Genomic DNA, 19,384 nt, shown 5'->3' on the forward strand with positions numbered 1-19,384 from the left:
GGAAATTAAACGGGGACAAAGGAAACTGTTAACACTGCATGTTTTGTGTGATGCGTGTTGTTTTCACTGTTAATAACAGAGGTGAGAGTGTAAATTAGTTGTGAAATCTGGAATTACTTCCAAGAAAAGATGTTTGACGTGCTTTGTGTCTGTGGGCTATCGCAAAAATGTTCATTTGTGTGATATGTAATGAGTGTTTTTTCTCTTTTGAACACTTTTCACACAGAGATTGCGCTAAAGGGCAGCTACAAAGTCCTCTCTTTATGTGAGTAAAGAGTGTTGCTGGAGTTTCTATACCCATGATTTATCTCCCTTCTCCAGGTATTTTGGAAGTTGGTGAAGTTTATCCAGAAACCTTCACCCGACCATTTTCACACAGAAACAAACAACAGCGGTAGCATGCCGCTGCAGTGAGTGATTTTAGACAGCCTGCCGGCATAGTGGAAGCAAAAGAGGCATGACGGGAACTTTAAACACTACAGCATCAGCCTCTAGTGTGACATTTTACATTAGAATCAGCAGTGTTTTTTTTAGATTTTTTTTTTTTTTGGTGACTGATTTCATCCTCTGATTGAAGGGTTAGATCCTCCTGAATTTTTTTCCCTAAAATTGCGGAAATTTTTGGCCACTGTTCTTTTTTCGAGTGAGCTGCCAACAGCTGCTAACTGCTTTTTAAATCTCACACATTGGGTCACACACAAATACACGCCATAAAAACATTCCCAATCATGGTCCCGTCCTACTGGCTGTCCCTTTAATATATTACTTTTATTATTACCTTTGCTGCCAGCTCAAAGGTTAGACAACTCTGTCCTACCATTCTGCAATCGTGACTTTTACACAGAAAGGCCAGGCAGCATAATGGCATGATATTCCAACCTTGAACAGTGAAAGGGGCTATTGATTGGAGAGATGTTAATTATATCTGAATACTTAGAGGTAGTGATTTGTCTTTGTTAAATCCTCAGTGCAAACCTAATTTCCCTGGAGAGAGTAAGTAAACTCTGCAGGTCATGTAGATCAGTGGTTCCCAACTGGTGGGTCATGGTCCAGAAGTGGGGGTGGGTGTGGGTCAGCTCTTGCAATATGTTATATTTTTTTGTGTTCTTGTTTGCATTTTGTGAAAAGAAATTGAATATGTGGTAATTTATCTAATCTGTGGACTTAACACTAATGTCTAAAGAGAAATCTGGACCCCTGTGGTTTGGCCTGTTGGGAACCATTAATCTAGATAGAACCTTAACCACCAGCATTTCTTAAGGAAGAAACATCTCTAGAGAGTCCAGTTAACCCAATAAAGAAAATAAGACTCACTGTAAGGACATCCATAGGTCTCTAGGCGGAGACCGATCCTCCCGTTGGGGTTCCAGTCCAGAGGAATGAGGCGGAGGAAGCGAGCGATTGCTGGCTGCTGCAGTTTGTACTGAACCACGCTGTCTGCATTACTGTTACCTGGAAAAGACTGAAAACATGAACACAATGAGGTCTTGTCTGTTTTGTATCTGCTTTATTGCTACCTGCAAAATGCTCACACGTCTCCTCAAAGCTACAACCATCAGGGCCTTCAACTCAACACATGACACAGAGGTAAGGACAGAGTCTCATTTAATCTTAGAAAAAGATGACGTGAATTCTTCAGCAGCAGCCTTTGATGAGCAGAGAGAGTGAAAAAGACATGATGAGACAGATTAACTTTGAATAGGAGACAGGAATAAAGAGTCACAGAAGAAAAGGAAAGAGGAGATACAGCAAAGAGAATCAAAAGGGAAATGACAGAGGGACAAAATGAAAGGGAAGGAAAATCACATGGTGAGAGGGAGATAAGCAGTATCATCAGAAAACCAGAAGAAGGAAATAAAAGGGAGAGAGGAAATTTGAGAGGAATGGGTGAAAAGTAAAAAAGATCACCACTCGTGTCCTCATCCCCATCCCTCCAGGCGGGAGGAAACAAACCGATAAAGATGAGAGGGACGATAAAGAAAAGATGGATTGCTATATTTTCAAGCACCCACAGGCTTCTGAAGAAGGAGGACGACTGAGAGAAAGGCGAAAAGAGACAACAGCATATTTTCTCCCTGGTCTTCAGGCCTGTAAGCTAAAAACCGAAGCCCAGTAGACGTTGATCCAACAGCTCTGATATCAACTTTCTCCTCTGACAGACTCTGTAAGCTCGACTGACTAATGCACAGAAGTTGTGAAACACTTTGAAATGAGTTAGCTTGTGCTTGGTTTATGTAGAGTGTCAGATCAACATGTTTTTAAGCTCTACTCTCTCAGAGAAGATCCTCACTGCTGAGATTAGCTGGATTACCTCCATATGAGGAAACTCCTTTGGCTCGACTACTAATCAAAAGCTCCTCTCTGCACCGCTGTAACAAATGTGGCTTTACCCCGGATACACATCCAAGAAAATGGTAGAAAAATGTTATCCTTTCTCCATGTTTACTGCATTATTTAATGTGGTATAAGGCTCACAAAAAGCATGCAGGTAATAAATTCAAACATATTTCGAACTGGCTCTCGTGTGTTTGATTTCAACAAATGCTATTTTGTGTTCCCGTGGCTGTATACTGGACCATGTACATCACCAAAATGACATTGGTGTGGAAGGAAAGCACAGAAGAAGAGTTCTGTGTCTACCAGGAGAGAGGTAACGGCTGGCTGCCTCTGCTGTTCATCTGACTGATTTCTTCATTAATCAGCTCTACAGAGACCAGCTGAGCTTTTTCACTTTAATGGCCATGCTGCTCCATGTCTCTGCCATGTTCTTACCCATGATCGGTGGAGGAAAAAGCACAAAAACGACCTGCTAATGTTGAAACACAATTAGTTAACATTATACCCATTGTTTTTGCTATAAAAGTAAAGGCAGTGGTGTGACAATCAAACTAAAGTAACTAGAATGTCATCATTTTATCCTTTTAGAAATTTGTGAAAAATGTTGTCAGAATTAGTGTGTGAATTCTTGAATTATAAACAAAAACATGTTTTGTGGGCCAAAATCTAATCAGTTCATCTTTGAGTCGAAGTGGATGGTTGTGCCAATTATAAATAAAAAAATCCCTCATGGGGTTTCTGAGGCGTCACATTTACAAGATAGGGCTGTATGTATGGACGGATGCACAGCTGACATATTAGACCAAAAAATAATCCCTCTGGCTGCGGCAATCACTGACACTAAAGCATAGATGATGATTGGGAATGTGAGTTAAATGACAGGGCTCCTCTAAAATACTCAAAGTGCGGTAATGTTTGTTCTCCAAGTGTCAGCTCTCCTCCTGTTTAGAGTTTGAATGTGTAATTGAGATTGTGCTACAAATGAATACATATACACTTTTAAAATATAATCTGACAAAACTGGGGGTGGCATGATAACAAATTTTACTGCTTAAGATTATCATGGTCAAAATACATTAAAAAAAGTCTTTAACCATAACTGTACAGAGTCGTACAAAAAGAGCATTAGTGAAAAGGCAACCAGATGATGTCTGGTGAGGAAGACATAGCGAGAGAGAAGTGATGGATTATTTACAAAATAGTATCATATGTGTACAATTACGATACAATACAGTATTTCATTTCACAGTTATTGTTTAATGCTGTTATACTGTGACAGCTCTAGATAAGCCAAACATGTATGTGTCTAAGCAGGCTGAAGATGTGAGCAAGTAAAAAAAATATAAGTTGTAAATCTAAATTTTAGACTGCTGTTACATTTAGAGGGATTTTAATACACACTGTTTATTACTTTTGAAACATTTTTTCATTATACAATTAAAACTGCATATATTTTTTAATGTGTTTGTACTGTATCTAAATTTACAACTAACATGTAGGGGCTTTAAGTCTAATAAAGTCTACATATAGTGTAAGTGTATACAAGAGATGTGTTTTTTTAATTTCTTTCTTGTAATAATTTAATAGCTATCCGTAGAGTTCCCTATGAAAAGTATAGAACCCACCAGTCAGGGAAAGAAGAGCTGTTATCTACGACACAATCTGTCATTTTGTAATCAATCCCGTTCTTTAACATCTTCCAAATATTTGCACCTACAGTAACAGTGACGGATAAAATCGACATCTTTACTTCCTCCTTTGAAAAGTCAAAGGCAGAGAGTGAGAGACAAAAATGACACTGAAAATAAATAAAACAAAATCGGCCCACCTGACTGCCTCTGTGTTCGTGATCAGAAGCTTAAGTGTTTTCTTAACAGGTCTGCAGAGTCAGCAGAGAGCTTCAACACGGCTTCATGCATTATAAATGAAGAGATAAACTCATGATGACTCAGTTTATCTGTACAGGATAGATGGAGCCTCATGTTGTAGCACTATATCACTTCATGTGAATTACACAAAATAAAACATGATGATGTTTATTGATCCCTGAGGGGAAAAAGAGTCACTGCGAGAGCAAAAGAACATAAGCAAAAACAAATGAAGTCAATCGTTTGAAAGGATGGAAATCATATGTATATGCAGTGTGGTGCAGTTTTAACCCCACTGTTTTCATGGTACAGTTCACTGCAGTATGGACTCACCCCTATGCTGTCTTCCTGTCTGTACTGTTTCAGTTGTGTCCAGTGTCGCTGAACATCAGCAGGTACGACGTCAGCCAATCAGAGCTGCCGTAGCGGCCCTGAGTAGCCACAGCAGTGATCTTAGTCCGCTCGCCCAGGCTGACCTCCAGCCACTGATACCTGTCTGAGGTGAGAGGAGACCAACCTCCAGCTCCTGCAGGAAGAGACGGAGAAAATCCAGCATACATAAGTGATTCATTAGATTTCCATTTACCTGAGAGGAGATGAAATAGGCTTTGGAAGATGCTGAAAAAACTGAATTGCATTGCGTGACCTTTCATTCTGAACTAAAATCACACTTCTTTGTTATGAAAGCCAGATGAAGAAAATGGATTGAACCACAGCAAAAACCTATAAATCCATTTTTAAAGTTATGATGGGATATAAATCATACTTTAAAAACTTTTTTGATGAATTTTAATCACTCATATTTGCTTTGCGACCCACAGTGGCATTAAGAGTGTGTTTGTCTTCGTATCTAATCAGAGAAACACATATTGCCCCTACATTTGTGAAATGAATCAGTATTGGCTATTTTGCTTGCTAAAGCAAAAGAACTCCAATATTTTCCAATATTCTGACACACAATAAAGGACTGAAAGCACCCTTGTTGTTGTAAAAATTACAACATGAATCCAAACTATAATGCTTTAAGATCACTTGAGAAAGCTGTCAAAGTCCAACCTAACCATAGTTAATAGGATTGTATGCTGTGAACACAGACAGGGGACAAATTCAATTAAAATTAAAAGAAAAACAATTAATAAATATGAATAAATGAATTAAATATGAATAAATAATTTAGTTAGGAAACAGGACACATGCAGACGCTCTCCAACACCATCACCAAAACACCACATGAGAGAATATCTTTTGCAAAAAGATGATTCCACTTACTGTGGTGGCCTGAAAGTGGCATCAACTCATGACAAATAAAGTAGAATAACGAGAGAAGAACATAGAGGCTGAAATCATTTCTCATAAACAATAAAGTGGTGCCAAACATTGATTAGTTTTACAGTGTGTATCCTTCCTCATATTAAATGTCATCAATAAAGCGGCTGTGTTGTGATGTATTGATTGCTTGTGCTGCGGGTCATCAGGTTGGGATGTTTTCCCAAAGAAATAAAAAGAGGTGATTGATTAGAGTTGAATTACTGAAGAAATGTGCACATTTCTGTGACCTTTCTCATGCAAAACAGCATCAACAGGGGACTCTGATACAATATATTTAGTAACATTGGATTCAAGCCACTTATTGATGCATACTATACAATGCAGAACTGCACAGTGTGCTGGTGGGACTGTGCCTTACTTCTTATCCTCAAAGCTGTAGTGTATTTTTTGTATGTGTGTGTGCTTGTGTGTGTGTGTGCGTGTGTGTGCATATGAGAGGAAAATTATACAAACTACCCATATTGCATGCGTGACTGTAGGGGTAGTTGACAGAAGTCTGCCCGGACAGATAAACTGTAGCTGATCAAATGGGCTGCCACACAATAAAGACTCTCCAAAAACTGAAAAAGTAGGCAGTGTTTGTGTGTGTGTGTGTGTGTGTGTGTGTGTGTGTGTGTGAGTGTGTGTGTGTGTGTGTGTGTGTGTGTGTGTGTGTGTGTGTGAGAAGGTGTGTGTGTGTGTGTGTGTGTGTGTGTGTGCGCGCGAGCGTGTGCATCGGAAAATATGTTATCAGGGCCAAAACAACAACTCAGAGATTAAACACCATATGTGCAGATTCTGAAGATGGAGGATGCTGACGAGTTTCCCGCTGAGCTCACACACACACAAACACACATGCATGCAAAGTGAGTGTTGGAAAGCCTTACAAAGCACAGACACACCGAAAGTCATCTTAAAGCCTGTTGACTTTGAGAAAGACATTTCAGTCGTCTTCCCTCCAACAGCAGCAAGCAAATATTGCATTCAAGCTGTCAGTTACAAGCACCACATGTTATGAGTTAACATGGTTTTGGTAAAAATCAAAAGATTGTTCCATTTTTGTAGCAAAAATCAAATCAAAGTCGATTCTGAAGTTTTTTAACTATGACAAGATACAAAGGATAAAATGAGAAATTGTTGAAACTAATTTTCATTTTTTACGTGTCATGTTTGTCAGATTGGGTCTCTGTGTCCACTACATGGTACCGGCTCTACTCTACTCGCGTTTGGTATCAGGTACTTTTCTGGGGGTCGCTTTCCATTAGAAGATAATACTGTAGCTGGTCGTCATAATGACGCCGTGGGACACTGCTGTGACGTCAGTTTCAACACGACACAGACATACGCACAGGGTTCGCATTACACTATTTTGTGTCCCAATGAAGGGTCTGCATCCTTCGGAGGACGCAGCCCACGTGAAGAACGGCGTTCTGAAGATAACTGTATTATATTTCTGTCCTCTTGAGCGTTTGGTTCAGAGCAAAACATCTTCAAAACTACTCACCAGAATGTTATACAGTTATCTGTGGAAATTCACAATTCCTTAAAGATTATTTTAAATGATTTTAGTGACTCCCTGACCTTTTAACTAGTGACAGCATCAGGTCATAACTCCACTTAAAGCAATATGTAACGCTTTTTTAAAACTAATTTACAAATTTACATTTAATAAAATGTAGGTATTCAACTTTGCCATCTTGAGTGCCACCATCAAGCACATATTCTCATATAAACAGATTAAATAAAATATGAAACACTCAATCTGACATTAAAATGTTCTGAGAGCATGGACGCAAGATAGAGAAAGGTTTTTTCTTGAAATATACAAAAAAGCAAAACTATTAAGCAACTTTATGTTTCCAAAAGTGAACCATTTTGATGATTCAACTGTTATTTTTTATGAGTCCTAATGGTGCTTTCTATTTTGTGAGTGATTACTGCTGAAGCATTCCTGCGTGCTCTGTCTGAATCTTGTGTACGAAGACCAACATCATTTCATCATCTCTAATGACAGTTTTTCTTGAATTTGTCACTTTGTGATGACAGTAAGGTCAGTCTAAGATCCTCACTTATGCAGTGACTTATTAGTTTGTTTCATATGGTTAGATTACAGCATATATTCCCACCCTGAGTATCATGAGTTCAAAAGGGCAACCGTTAACTTCAACAGCTTTCGCTGTCAGTCAGAAAAGCCTCTGAACAATGTGTGGTGGCAGACTGAGGAGAAAAGCTCAGTGGTGAGAATGAATTGGTGTCGGTCCGGCGCCTGGTGGAGGCTGATCTTTAAAGAGCTAAAGGCCAAAGCTAATAAACACTTGACTAACAGACGTGTCCGCTGACAGGAGAACAGACGAGAGGAGACACTCTGACCTTTACTCATGAAGATTCGACTGAAGAAGAAAAGAGAAAGAGATGATAGGGAAACAGCTCAGAGACAGAGAGGTACAACAAAGATTTACTGTGTCAACGCTGACAGTAGAACTGAAACTAATGCAATTGAGGTGAAGTGACGGCTAAAAATCTGCACACTTTTTGTCAGGGCTGTCACTTTAAATCAAAAAGATCTTGTTGCTTTCTCTCCCTTGTGTCTGCTAAGACACCAGATCACCCACTGAAAAAAGAATAACGTAGCTCAACACTGACATCACTGCTCAGGTGGCCAAACAAGGTTGAAATCATCATTGTTGCAAAACAAATCAGAAAATAGTGAGACAGTCCCAGTGGAAATGTAACAGCAGACCTACAGGATCATATGCCACTTTATATACAGCCTTTGATATCTTGTTTGGTGCATGTTTAATTCATTAAATAAACAACAATTTAAGTTGCTCTTTTTTTGCTGTGCCGTTATCAGGCCAGCATGATAAAACACATTGTTCTTGTCAATGAGATGTTAACTTGATAAACAGATAGCAAAAGGCTGCGATATTGCACTCAAGAATTTTTTTTTTGTTAGTTTAAAGAGAATATCAGTAAAAGCTCTACTTAAAACTCCAGCATTTTGTCTAAATTTGGTCAAGTCTGACTGCAGAAAAACAAGATGGCAAGGACTGAAATGTCAACTTGAGGCGTGTCCATGCAACAGACTCATGTTAGAGGCTAACCCAGACACTCTGAGCTGAAGAATGAGTAAGTCACCGTGCAGCAACAGACTCGTTCAGCAAATAACAAAGCTAGCACAAAACACACAACCACAGCAGAGAGCAATAACTGCCGGCAGTTACGATGGTAGATTCAAGCTGAAAGACTGAACAGGTACGTTTGTGACTATTGCAGCTATTGTGCTTGTGTTTATATTTTTGTGGCATCTAACAAAGTTGTTTATTCACAAATGTATTAGACTGAAAGAGCACGTTGTGGAGTGTCGCTCACACACAGGGTGAACAGGAAATGCCACTGATGCTACGCACTCTAACGTTAGTTTTTCCATAGAAGGGAAGAGGTTATCATAAGGTTGGCTTCTATGCATCATCGAGTCATAATTTCATGCCCCTAATATGTATTTTTATGATATCCAAAATCTCTTCTCATATCACTTTATCAATATAACGATGTATCGGCCAGCCCTACTTCCAAACTGGCATTTCCTAGTTGGTGAGCATGTTTGAAGAGCTTTATATTGGAATTTGAAAAAATGAGGCTTAGAGAGGACAGAAGGACAGACGGAAAATTATGTTTCCAGAATTAGCTGGCTGAGCGTGAGTGCAGTCTTTGTTAAGGTTAATTGTGACATAATATGAGGTGCAGCCAAGTACAGCAAAGCCCTGACAGCCTGAATAAGCCTGGATGCTTCTGGCTACTTCTCTATAGGGAACAGATGGATGGATAAGTAAACAAATGACTGTTTCCTCATCAATAATGTACTGATACTCCATCAGACATTTACAGCGAAAAAAGACAGGTTGAGAGAGGAGGGAGACATGTCGAGGGGCAGTGAGGGAGAGAGGACATGAAGAGGCAGACAGGAGGTAGGACAGACAGGCAGGCAGCTTAAAGGGATGTAAAGGCAGCTGGAAAGTCACGTTACAGGCATACTGTTATAAGTGCCAGATCCAGAATAAGTGCTGGTCATTTGCATGAGAATACAAAGTCTGGAGGGTAATTTCAGCAGCCTGATAACATGTCAGTCTGACAGAGAGTCCAACAGGAAGCTAATGGGCTCAGTGCAGCACTGACAGCAGCAGCGGGCTGGAAAACACTGCAGGTTTTCTGCAGGCGAAGCAGGTAAGATTTACATTTTTCTAAATGCCACACCACAAAAAGGTCATTTCAAGAAAGTCAAAACATTATTTTATGATGTTTAAAATGTCCTCTTTTTCTTCTCTCAGATATTTAATCTTGTGAAGCACTATTTGCATTAAATATTATTCAACTTGTTTCAATGTAACTGCTCTTGCTCATCTTAATAAGATATTTAACATAAGTATCCACTAGAATTGACAAGAAACAAGTCCAAAAAGTGGACTGCATGGTTGTCACATGATTTGTTGAAAGAATACAGATGGAAGATACATATTTTTTCACCAGTAGTGCTGTTTATCGAGCTAGGTTGTTTTGGTGTGAGTTGCCGAGTGTTGGAGATCGGTCGTAAAGACCTCTGTCTGGAATGTAATGTATATATACATTTGAAAAACTCAGCAGCAATGTCTCTTGCAAGAAATCATCACCCAGTTAATCAAGATAACCCACAGACCTTGTTAGCAGTTTTATGTCCGAGCTTTACTGATCTGTTCTGCCAACTTCATCACTTTGCAGAAGAAAGAATGCATCTACTAATGGACGAGAGGCTTGTGGTCATGACAGTGAGATGTAAACATTAATAGCATCCTACCTGGCTGAGCTGTGATCACTATGTAAAACTCACACTGTCAAGAGCCTCTTCTGACTGAGCAACTGTTTCCAAGGGAGTTTAACCGTTCAATCTCAACATGAACGAGAAGCCTTTGAACAGCTACAAAATCCATGAAAACTGATCAAACTTTATGTGCTAATGAAACTGGTGGGATTTGATGATGAGGATGTTTTCATGATCTCCGAACCAAAGCTATATTTCTATAAAGAGATTAGTGTTCAGGAGTGTGATTTTGTACAATTTATTGTATTAATTTTGACGGTGGTCTTGCTACCAGAGGAGAACAACTGAGAAAAGACTGCATTCATAAAAGTTAACAGTTGAACTTCTCGCCTCGGAGGACAACTAAATATGGAGGTCAATACCTGATGAGTTTGCCGTTGTTACACAGTCAGTCCCAATTTACAGGTTCCAATTAAAGTTTAATTCCACCTTCAAATCTCACTCTTTGGGAAAGCGATTATTGTGGCACAATAATCATTTTCAAGTCCATTCCAGCATAATTGCAGTGGCATCACTGATAACTGTCAGCCTCGCCTACTGAAGAAAGAAAAGGTTTAAACACAGAAGCTGCTATTAACATTTGGCAGGAAGACAGAGCTGGCTAAATTAGTTCGTACCAATGAAAATGAAAATGTGACAGCAGATGGAGTGAAACTAATGATTACAACAGAACACAGAAGATAGACAGGGACAATTAAGATTGAGGAAGAAAGGAGGTGGAGAAGAGGAAGGAAAAATGAGAAATTAGGAGGTAGGAAAGTGAGAGAGAAAAGAAAAAAAAGCGAGGAGGGAAACCAGTTCATTCATCCTCAGATCCCGGGTAAAAGACCATTCATCTCCAATCAATAGACTATCAGAGCTTTTTATCCACTTCTGGTATCAGACTCAGAGCCATCAGGCCCTGTGATCAGCTACATCAGGTCAAAGTCTGAAGCACAATGTCAGGTCCTCTGGTCTGACTGCAGAGAGAAACTACTGCTGGGTTTCAGAAAGTGTCTCTGTGAAAATAGGTTACATAAGGTTGTTATTTCCCTTTGGCAGAGCCGCAGCATTAAAAAAAAAGGCAGTCTTAACATCCTATTAAGGTCAGTTTTTGCACTGAAGTGACTTGTTCAGCATAAAGATAGGACCTGTGGTCTGCAGGTCGGTCCATCACTTTGGTCACAACTGAAATATCTCAATGACTGCGGATTGACACCATATTTTGTAGAAACATTAATTTTCTCCCACAGGATGAATAATAATAACTTTGGTGATCCATGGACTTTGCATCTAACACGGAGGCGCTTAAAGTTTTGCCAATTAGGGGTGCCAGCATATGATTGAGGAACACACAGGAAAAGGGCAGTCACGAGTTGTCCACCAAAGTTACTAACTTTAGCAAATAACACTAGCGATGACAGTATGTAATTTCCCTGACACTTGTGAGGTGTCATTAGTTGCCATTCTAACAGATGCTTTCTAGAACTTGTCATCCCTAGCCTGATAGATGTTTTTTAGTGAAGCACAGTTTGATGCAGTATCCTGGTAGTGTATTAAATGTAAGCTATTGAAAGTGAAAACATTGAAATAGACTACAAATTATTAAAATTCATAGTTTCCCACAGATGTTCAATCTATGTGTGCCGACAGCTGACGAGGGGAAGGGATCAGCAGACTTCCTGTTTGTGTTTTGTGTGTGTGTCCGATTCTAATCATTCTGTGTTACCTCTCTGAAATAGGTTAGGTTTTTGCAGGTCCGTGACGGCAGAAATCTTAATGAGTTTTTTGAGTTTGGCTCACAAGGTGCAGAATCGATCAGATGATTAGTGTGTAGTCACTTCGATCAGATTAGATCAGTGGATCAGGTCAGAGGAGGTCAGAGGAGCAGCTGCTGCAGAGGTAAATGAAAGCAAACTTTCAGACCCAGCAGTGGACTGTAGGGTGCGCATTTACCTTGGGAACACAGCTGGTTTCATCCACAGTAGGTTTGAAGAGAGATGGACAATACTTAAATGGAAGCACTGTAGTTTTAAGAATAAGAACATTCTATTTTTATATGAATTAATGAATGATTATGTTTCATTTTGACTGAATATAGCATTCTGCTGCTCTGCCTGTGGCCACAATGCACAAAATGTTTCTGACAGCCACCACTGGCCTGTAGGCCACCTTAGAAACTGTGATCCAGCACCATCATCAGGTGAAGACTAATGACCTTCCCATCAGCCTTTGCTGTGCTCTGGGTTTAATGCTAGTTAAATGCCACCATGCTAACATGCTAAACTAAAATGATGAAAAGTAAAAAAAAAAATGACACCTCTAAAAATGAACTTGGAACATTTTCAGCAGACTAGCATACTGATGTTAGTATACAGCTTAACAGAGCTGCAAGTTTGGCCGCAGCCTCTTGTTGAATACCATACCACAGACGGCCAAACATTCACCAAATCCCTCTATAAGCCTTGCATGCCCTGTTTTAAAGCCAGTTCATTGGATATACATTATATTTAAGTCAGCTAAACATGAAATGCCACACAAATTATTTACAAAAAATGTAGTGCTTTGATATAATCGATTCATCCCTATCTAAAACCAACATATTCACGTAAACATTACCTGGATGATTCCGAATATGGGTATAGATTTGAGGTATGTCACTGACTTGCAGTTTTCGAAAAGAAGGAATCCCTGTTCACTGTATGTGAGTAAATGAACTGAGAGAGAAGTTGCTCCTCAGAGAACAACCGGAGGAGACAGAGTGTTAGCAGGAGGAGATGGAAATGAGACAGAGATGTTCATTTATTCATTGATTTCCTCGGCGAGCAGCTGGAATCGCTCTCTGGGATCCTGCATCATGAATGTTGCTGAGGGAAAAATGTGACACACACAGCTTTTCTTATCTACCTACTACATGCTAGAGCCAGATTAGGAAAATGCATGAATGTAACCACTGCTGTTTGCTTGTTTGTAAAGCCATGGTATTTGCTGTGAAGGCAAATTTCACAGTGTTTAATTATAGGACTATACTGTATATCATCAATCTGTTGTCCATTACATTCTGAGAGCAGGGCCTTGACATTTTATACAAAATGAACTTTTGTTTAAATGTGGGTAAAGTTAAGTAAATTTCCAATTAACTTAATTTCCAATCTGTAAGTGCAACAGACTGCTTAAAGTACTTTACCTTTATCAGCAGATGGCTCTTTAAAAATTCACCATCAGCTTGATCCCTCGAATACTCTACTAACCTATTAGAAAACCAAGCTAATAAATCTAAACAGAGCAAGCCACTTCAAGCCAAGCCATGCTGACCAGATAATCATGACATCAAAACATCTGAGAAGCAGTGTTGGGAGGCATTTTGGTTTCTACACTGTAGTTTGCAAAATTACTGATAAAGGGGGATAATAATTTTAATAATTGATTAGCTCGGCCCATGTTATGATGTGAGGCAGGCCTTATGGGAATGTCAGCCAGCCAATGCTGCTCCTTGTGTAGCTCATGTGATGAGTTACAAAAAATGAGGCCGTATTCATTGACTCGGGTGTAAGCATTTAAAGAAGCTTTTTCAAAGCAAGACCACCACGATTTAAAGCTAACGCTTTAACAAGCTTTATCGGTAGCCTGGCTACACTGATCCATCACAAAGCGGAGAGAATACAAACAGAAAGTACTGTATGTCTGTCCATGTCTAAGTTTATTTTTAATATCCTATAAGCATGCATTTTGCCATCAAAACAACAGTGCTGCTGAAATATCCTGTTCAGTTATTTAGAGCACCACACTCTCAGAGCGGCAGAGCGTATTCTGGGCACAGATGGAGCAGCAGAGCTCAATCTATTTTGACTTAACTTTCATTTCTTCAAGCAATAGCACTCTCATTGAAGCGTACAGCTTCAGATTGGAATTTACAAATGCACCTCTAGGAAAAGACACTTTAGTATGACGTTCTGGAGTTTTTAAATATTTCATGCCACTGGTGGGGCCACTGTTTTTCAGGAGGTAGAGCGGGTCGTCATTTTATCAGAATATTGGCGTTTTAGTCCACGCCTCCTCCAGTCTGCATGTCAGAGTATACTTGGGAAGGATACTAAACCTGATAATGATGGTTGTTACATCAGTAATAAATACTGATAATAAATACTGAATAGCAGGTTGCATCTTGTATGGTGGCCTCTGTCACCAATGTGTGTGAATGGGTGACTGTGACTCTGTAGTGTAAAAAGCACTTTGAGAGGTCGGAAGACTAGAAAGATGCTATACAAGCGCAAGTCCATTTACCTTTTTAGTCTGAGACAGTCTACAGAGAATCCTTTATTTTGTAACAACAGGACTTAAGCAATTCCTAATACATATCAGTAACGTTTTCCTTTTATTCTCAGTACATGGCTGTATACTCAATTTCCATTTATTTATTTTCTTTTTGTTCTTTTTTCTACTGTAGTGGCCTTGTCAGCACTTACTCATGATGTAGCATATGTGTGCTTTTTTTGTTTATCATTTGCTTGAAAGAGCATGTACAAAGAAATGAGTATGTTTTTTTTAAATAAAATGCTGGAAATAAAAATTTGCTTTTCAAACCAATTATTATAATCAATTAATCAAAGCAATAACCTACATATGAATTTATTATTATAACAGTTGTTGGTTGCCATCCTACAACAAAGAAAAGGCTGTTAGCTGACTTTCTAAAAGAAAAAACAAAACAGTTGCCTTACTTGACATTACATACGACAATGTGGGGACCTACTATCTTACCAGCCAGATGACGCAGCAGAAACAAAGCAATGTAAAGGGTTCAACCTTGTCTGACTGTTTACTTATATACTGCATTTGTACAACACCACATGGAAAAATATAAAGACTAGGCTGAAGGTGGTCTGGGAGAGTGACCACCCATAGATTGACATCACTGGCTACACATGCCTTTGTTATTGGTTAAAAAGCTAGACTTTGTCAAGGTACTGAGAGTATGGAGCAGTCACTCTGAAGTACAGAACTTATTAAAAAAATTTAATATGAAATGGTCCTAGGTCACAGTTTTCATTAAAGCACTTTAACTGCAGGTCTTACACATACAGTGTCTTTGATATCTTTTCATATCTGGCATCTTTGGCTCATCTGTCTCTTGTCACAGTTAATGAAAGACCAAGAAATGTCAGCAGCATTACAGTAGACAGGCTTTAGACCAGCAAGTGTCAGAAAAGGGCAGCGAGGAAAATGAGCTCTTGCAGTCTAAACTACATGACTGAAGTATTAGGGCAAACTTAACTTTTTCCTACTTGCAATGTTGGCAGTCTTGGAGTTCAATCACACTCTAAGATTACATTTTTTAGTAAAAGCTAAGCTTTAAATATAGTTCATTGTGCTGTTACAGGTGATACAGATGCAAAGTAATACCCCAGTAGAAAGCAGATTTCTGGTTTTGCCACTCTGGTCCTGCGTATGAGCTTAAACTGGTTGGATTTATGCAAAGCTGCTCAACCGGCATTTGTCCTTATGTCAAATTAAGGCAATTTCAAAAGTAGCCCACCACAGTGCTAACTCCAACTCAAACTGCATTAGTTATAAGCAACATGACAGCGTGATTAATAATAGTAATGTAGTTATTAAATTCATTACCTTTTTTGTATCGGTATTACTCTTCTTATTATTAAACTTACCAATAGAGAAACTAGTGTCATGCGAGTCACATGTAATTTACTGCAGAGCTGAGGTGGCTGGTGTCGAAAACATGAGAGAGATTAAATTTTAGCAGAGGAGGAACAGGGAAGAGCAGCACACATTATTTACTTTTTGCACTGATGAAAGGAGATGAAATAGTACTAAATAGTACTAGAACTGCACCAACAGTGTCAGCTGGCTGAAGTTTAATCTCTGGGATTCCGAAAAATTGCTGCTTAGATGAATGACCGTAGCTAGTAACAAGTTAGGCCAAAGTTTCATGCTGTCGGCTGTATTGTATGTATTTTTAGGTATATCACAATATGATTCAAAAAGTAATGTTACAAACATAGAAAGATAGCAAGTAGGTTACTCACCCATGTTTTAAGTGTTTATGTCTCCAGTCTGCTCTCAAGCGCACAGCTCATAGCTACGTGGTTTGATTACATGACGTAACAAGTGCATTCTTACTGGATTCAGTGTGGAAAAAGAGCTCCAGTATTACTCAATACTATGTGGTAGTAAGAATCTCATTTTCTGCTGGGACACGGTTTTATTATGTTCAAGAGCTGCTGTTAAGTCAAGTGGGATGGTTGGTAAAATTAGGTAAACCAGTCCGGTCTGGTGTTTGGCTTAATATCGAACTGGTTTGAAAATTCTCACAGGGGCCCAACCCTAGTAGGGAGTCCTGTCAATCCACTGCCAACAGAAATCAAAGTCAAATCAGCAAACAAAGACAGCAGACTGGCAGCATTTTGGGACAGAGAGGCTCTTTGCTAAAAGTCCTGACCATCAAAATAAACAGAGGACTGAGCACCTTACTGCAGGCTCTGCTTCCTTTGGTTTCCCAGGTGGTGAAAATCATTCAGATCCAGATTAAACCCGTCTCGCCCTCCCAGCTGATTCTGGGCTTTGATGTCGGGATAAAGCAGCGAAGCCCGCTCCCTTCAGAAAGCAACAACAAACCATGATCTTCGTTTCGTCAAAGCCTCACATCAGCATCCAGCCCTGAACTCCCTGCAGGGTTTTTTGTGTTGCACAAACACCATTCACATTTATCCTTTTCAACACAAACAGCATCTATAGGGAATCAAGATGGGACAAAGCAGCTTTTGCTTGTTCTTCCACTTTTTTTGATCCTCTGTCTTTGTGAACCAAGTGAAAACTTTCCTGTTTACAATGTTGTGTGTTCTGTGTCCTGAGCTTTAACAAAGTCTCTGCTCCATTGAGAGTAACTGCAGCAAAGCAGCTCCTCAGTAACATCGTCAGGAGATATTCGGCAATGCTTCTGTCTTTTTATTGTCTCTGTTAGACTCAGGTATATTTCACTGGACTAAAAGACCTAGACTCACACTTTTGCTTCAAAAAATAACGCACAAGCAGAATACGTTACAACATTATTCCCTAATACCCTCATAACAATAACAATATTAATATGAATTTAGCTCAACCAGGTATACTCAGTCGAATCAGCAGCAAAATCTCTTCCTTACCGTCTCTCCTGTTGAGTTTGGCAAAGCCTGGGGCATGACTGCTGGACAGCTGTGAGGAACTTCTGAAGGACGATGGCGGCAGACTGGACACCAGCGCACCATCACACACCTCTGTCAGAACAATCACAAAGCAGAAAAAAAAGCATATTTAGTTATGTCATTGAAACACTTCAATATGCTTAATCTAATCAAATCTAATAAAGTGTTTAGAAATAAGTTCTGAAAGTAGAGAAGCTTTTCTTCCATCATATCTGTAATTTTTTTGTCAATATAGTGTAACTTTAACCTTTTTCGTCTTCACTAATGGCACCTGTGATGTCGCTCTCTTATGGTACTATTACATTACGTTCATTTTAGGCATTTTATTTCAATTTTAACATGTTTTGTTACAATTGTCTGATTTAATTTCATTGCAATCCTGAAGTGTTATTTGTTCCTGTATAACAACAGTGTAAAGAACTTTGTAACTTTGTTTTGAAAGGTGCTGTATAAAAATAATATAATAATAATAATAATAATAATAATAATGATGATGATGATGATGATGATGATGATAATAATAATAATAATAATAATAATAATAACGTTTATAATTAATTATTTCATTATTATTATTAGCACTAACTGCCATTTGCCACTGCACATCTATAACATTATGAATCATGATGGATGTTTAAAAATGAAAAAAGGGCTCAAAATTGATGTAACATCATCTGAAGCAGTTTAAAAATATGGTTGTTTTTATAGATTCTTTTAATGGCTTTTGTCCTTATTATTTTTTTTATTTTTTAGGAAAGATTGGGGGGCATGAGGAGTAGGCTACAAAGATCTAATAAGACCACATCTTTTCAAGTCCACATCCCCTGTTTTAAAAAAAATAAATAAAACTTGTAGTCTTCGGCACCAATCAATGTTGTCACTTGAGGCAAATTCATCAGACTTTGATTTATCAAAGCTGCCCCTCTTTACACATATGCAGTATAACTCCCCTAAGACCTGCAAACAAACTTTGATGTGCAAAATCAATGGAGTTTCCCCTTTAAGTAAATTATTGATGAGTGTGAATGACAGGAGCTTACACCTTATATTTAAAGGTCAGTCTTGTCTTTGCATTTATTTTCTATGGTATAGCTGAAGGGGAACACCAACTAAATTAAAAATTCTGATATGTCATTTCCATGGCCGAGGAAAGTTCAATCAATATTTGTGAACATGAGCTACTCTCTCTTGAAGCCAGAAACAAGAGCAGTAACAGTCAAAATGGTGATGTCATCAAGAATAAAATCTGGAGCTGCTCCGCAGACAGTGAATGTGATCCTCATTTTGTGGACTCACAAAATAGTTGTTTTATTTTTATACCAGAAGAGCTTTATTCTATTGTATGGTTCTCAGTTTAGAGACAGAAAATGTTTGCTTTTATTGTACTGTCTTAGAACATAGGGATGACATGTATGAATTTTGAAAACAATTGGATTGTGTCTTGCTAGGCTCTCGATAAAAGCAAATTCCAAATAACAAAATCCATAATGTGACAAGAAAAGTTCAAATTAAATTAGTTTGGGCCATTTCTACTTCAGGATGGCACGCAAACTTGTCAAAAGCTTGTTGTATAAATGTAAACATGCAGGGGGAACAAATGAAAATCTGTCTTTCAATGCACTTGAAAAGTTGCTCCCTCACTTAAATCTCTTGGTTATGTTAATTGCAATACCTTAATAGCCTAATGAAGCCTAAGTAAATAACACAAATCACATTCTCACTATTTAGCTCTGTTGATAGCTTCCCAAAGAGTCAATTCATTCTCTGCCCTCGGTTTAAGTGTTTTTTGCTGAAAAACAAAGATTTAAAATTAAAGATTAACCTTCAAACAAGCTACC

At 38.7% G+C, this 19,384-nt stretch overlaps 1 protein-coding gene across 1 annotated transcript in view; it reads right to left on the minus strand.

Annotated features, from left to right (window-relative positions):
* LOC121951319 (contactin-associated protein-like 4) overlaps positions 1–19,384 on the minus strand; it is a 127,205-nt gene that overhangs the window by 77,001 nt on the left and 30,820 nt on the right. Inside the window, 4 exon segments of the mRNA XM_042497596.1 lie at positions 1,315–1,462; positions 4,539–4,570; positions 4,573–4,731; positions 17,508–17,618. Of these exon segments, the coding sequence (XP_042353530.1) occupies positions 1,315–1,462; positions 4,539–4,570; positions 4,573–4,731; positions 17,508–17,618 (450 nt within the window).

This window comes from Plectropomus leopardus, chromosome 12 (assembly GCF_008729295.1).
Source record: "Plectropomus leopardus isolate mb chromosome 12, YSFRI_Pleo_2.0, whole genome shotgun sequence".
Classification (NCBI taxonomy): Eukaryota; Metazoa; Chordata; class Actinopteri; order Perciformes; family Serranidae; genus Plectropomus; species Plectropomus leopardus.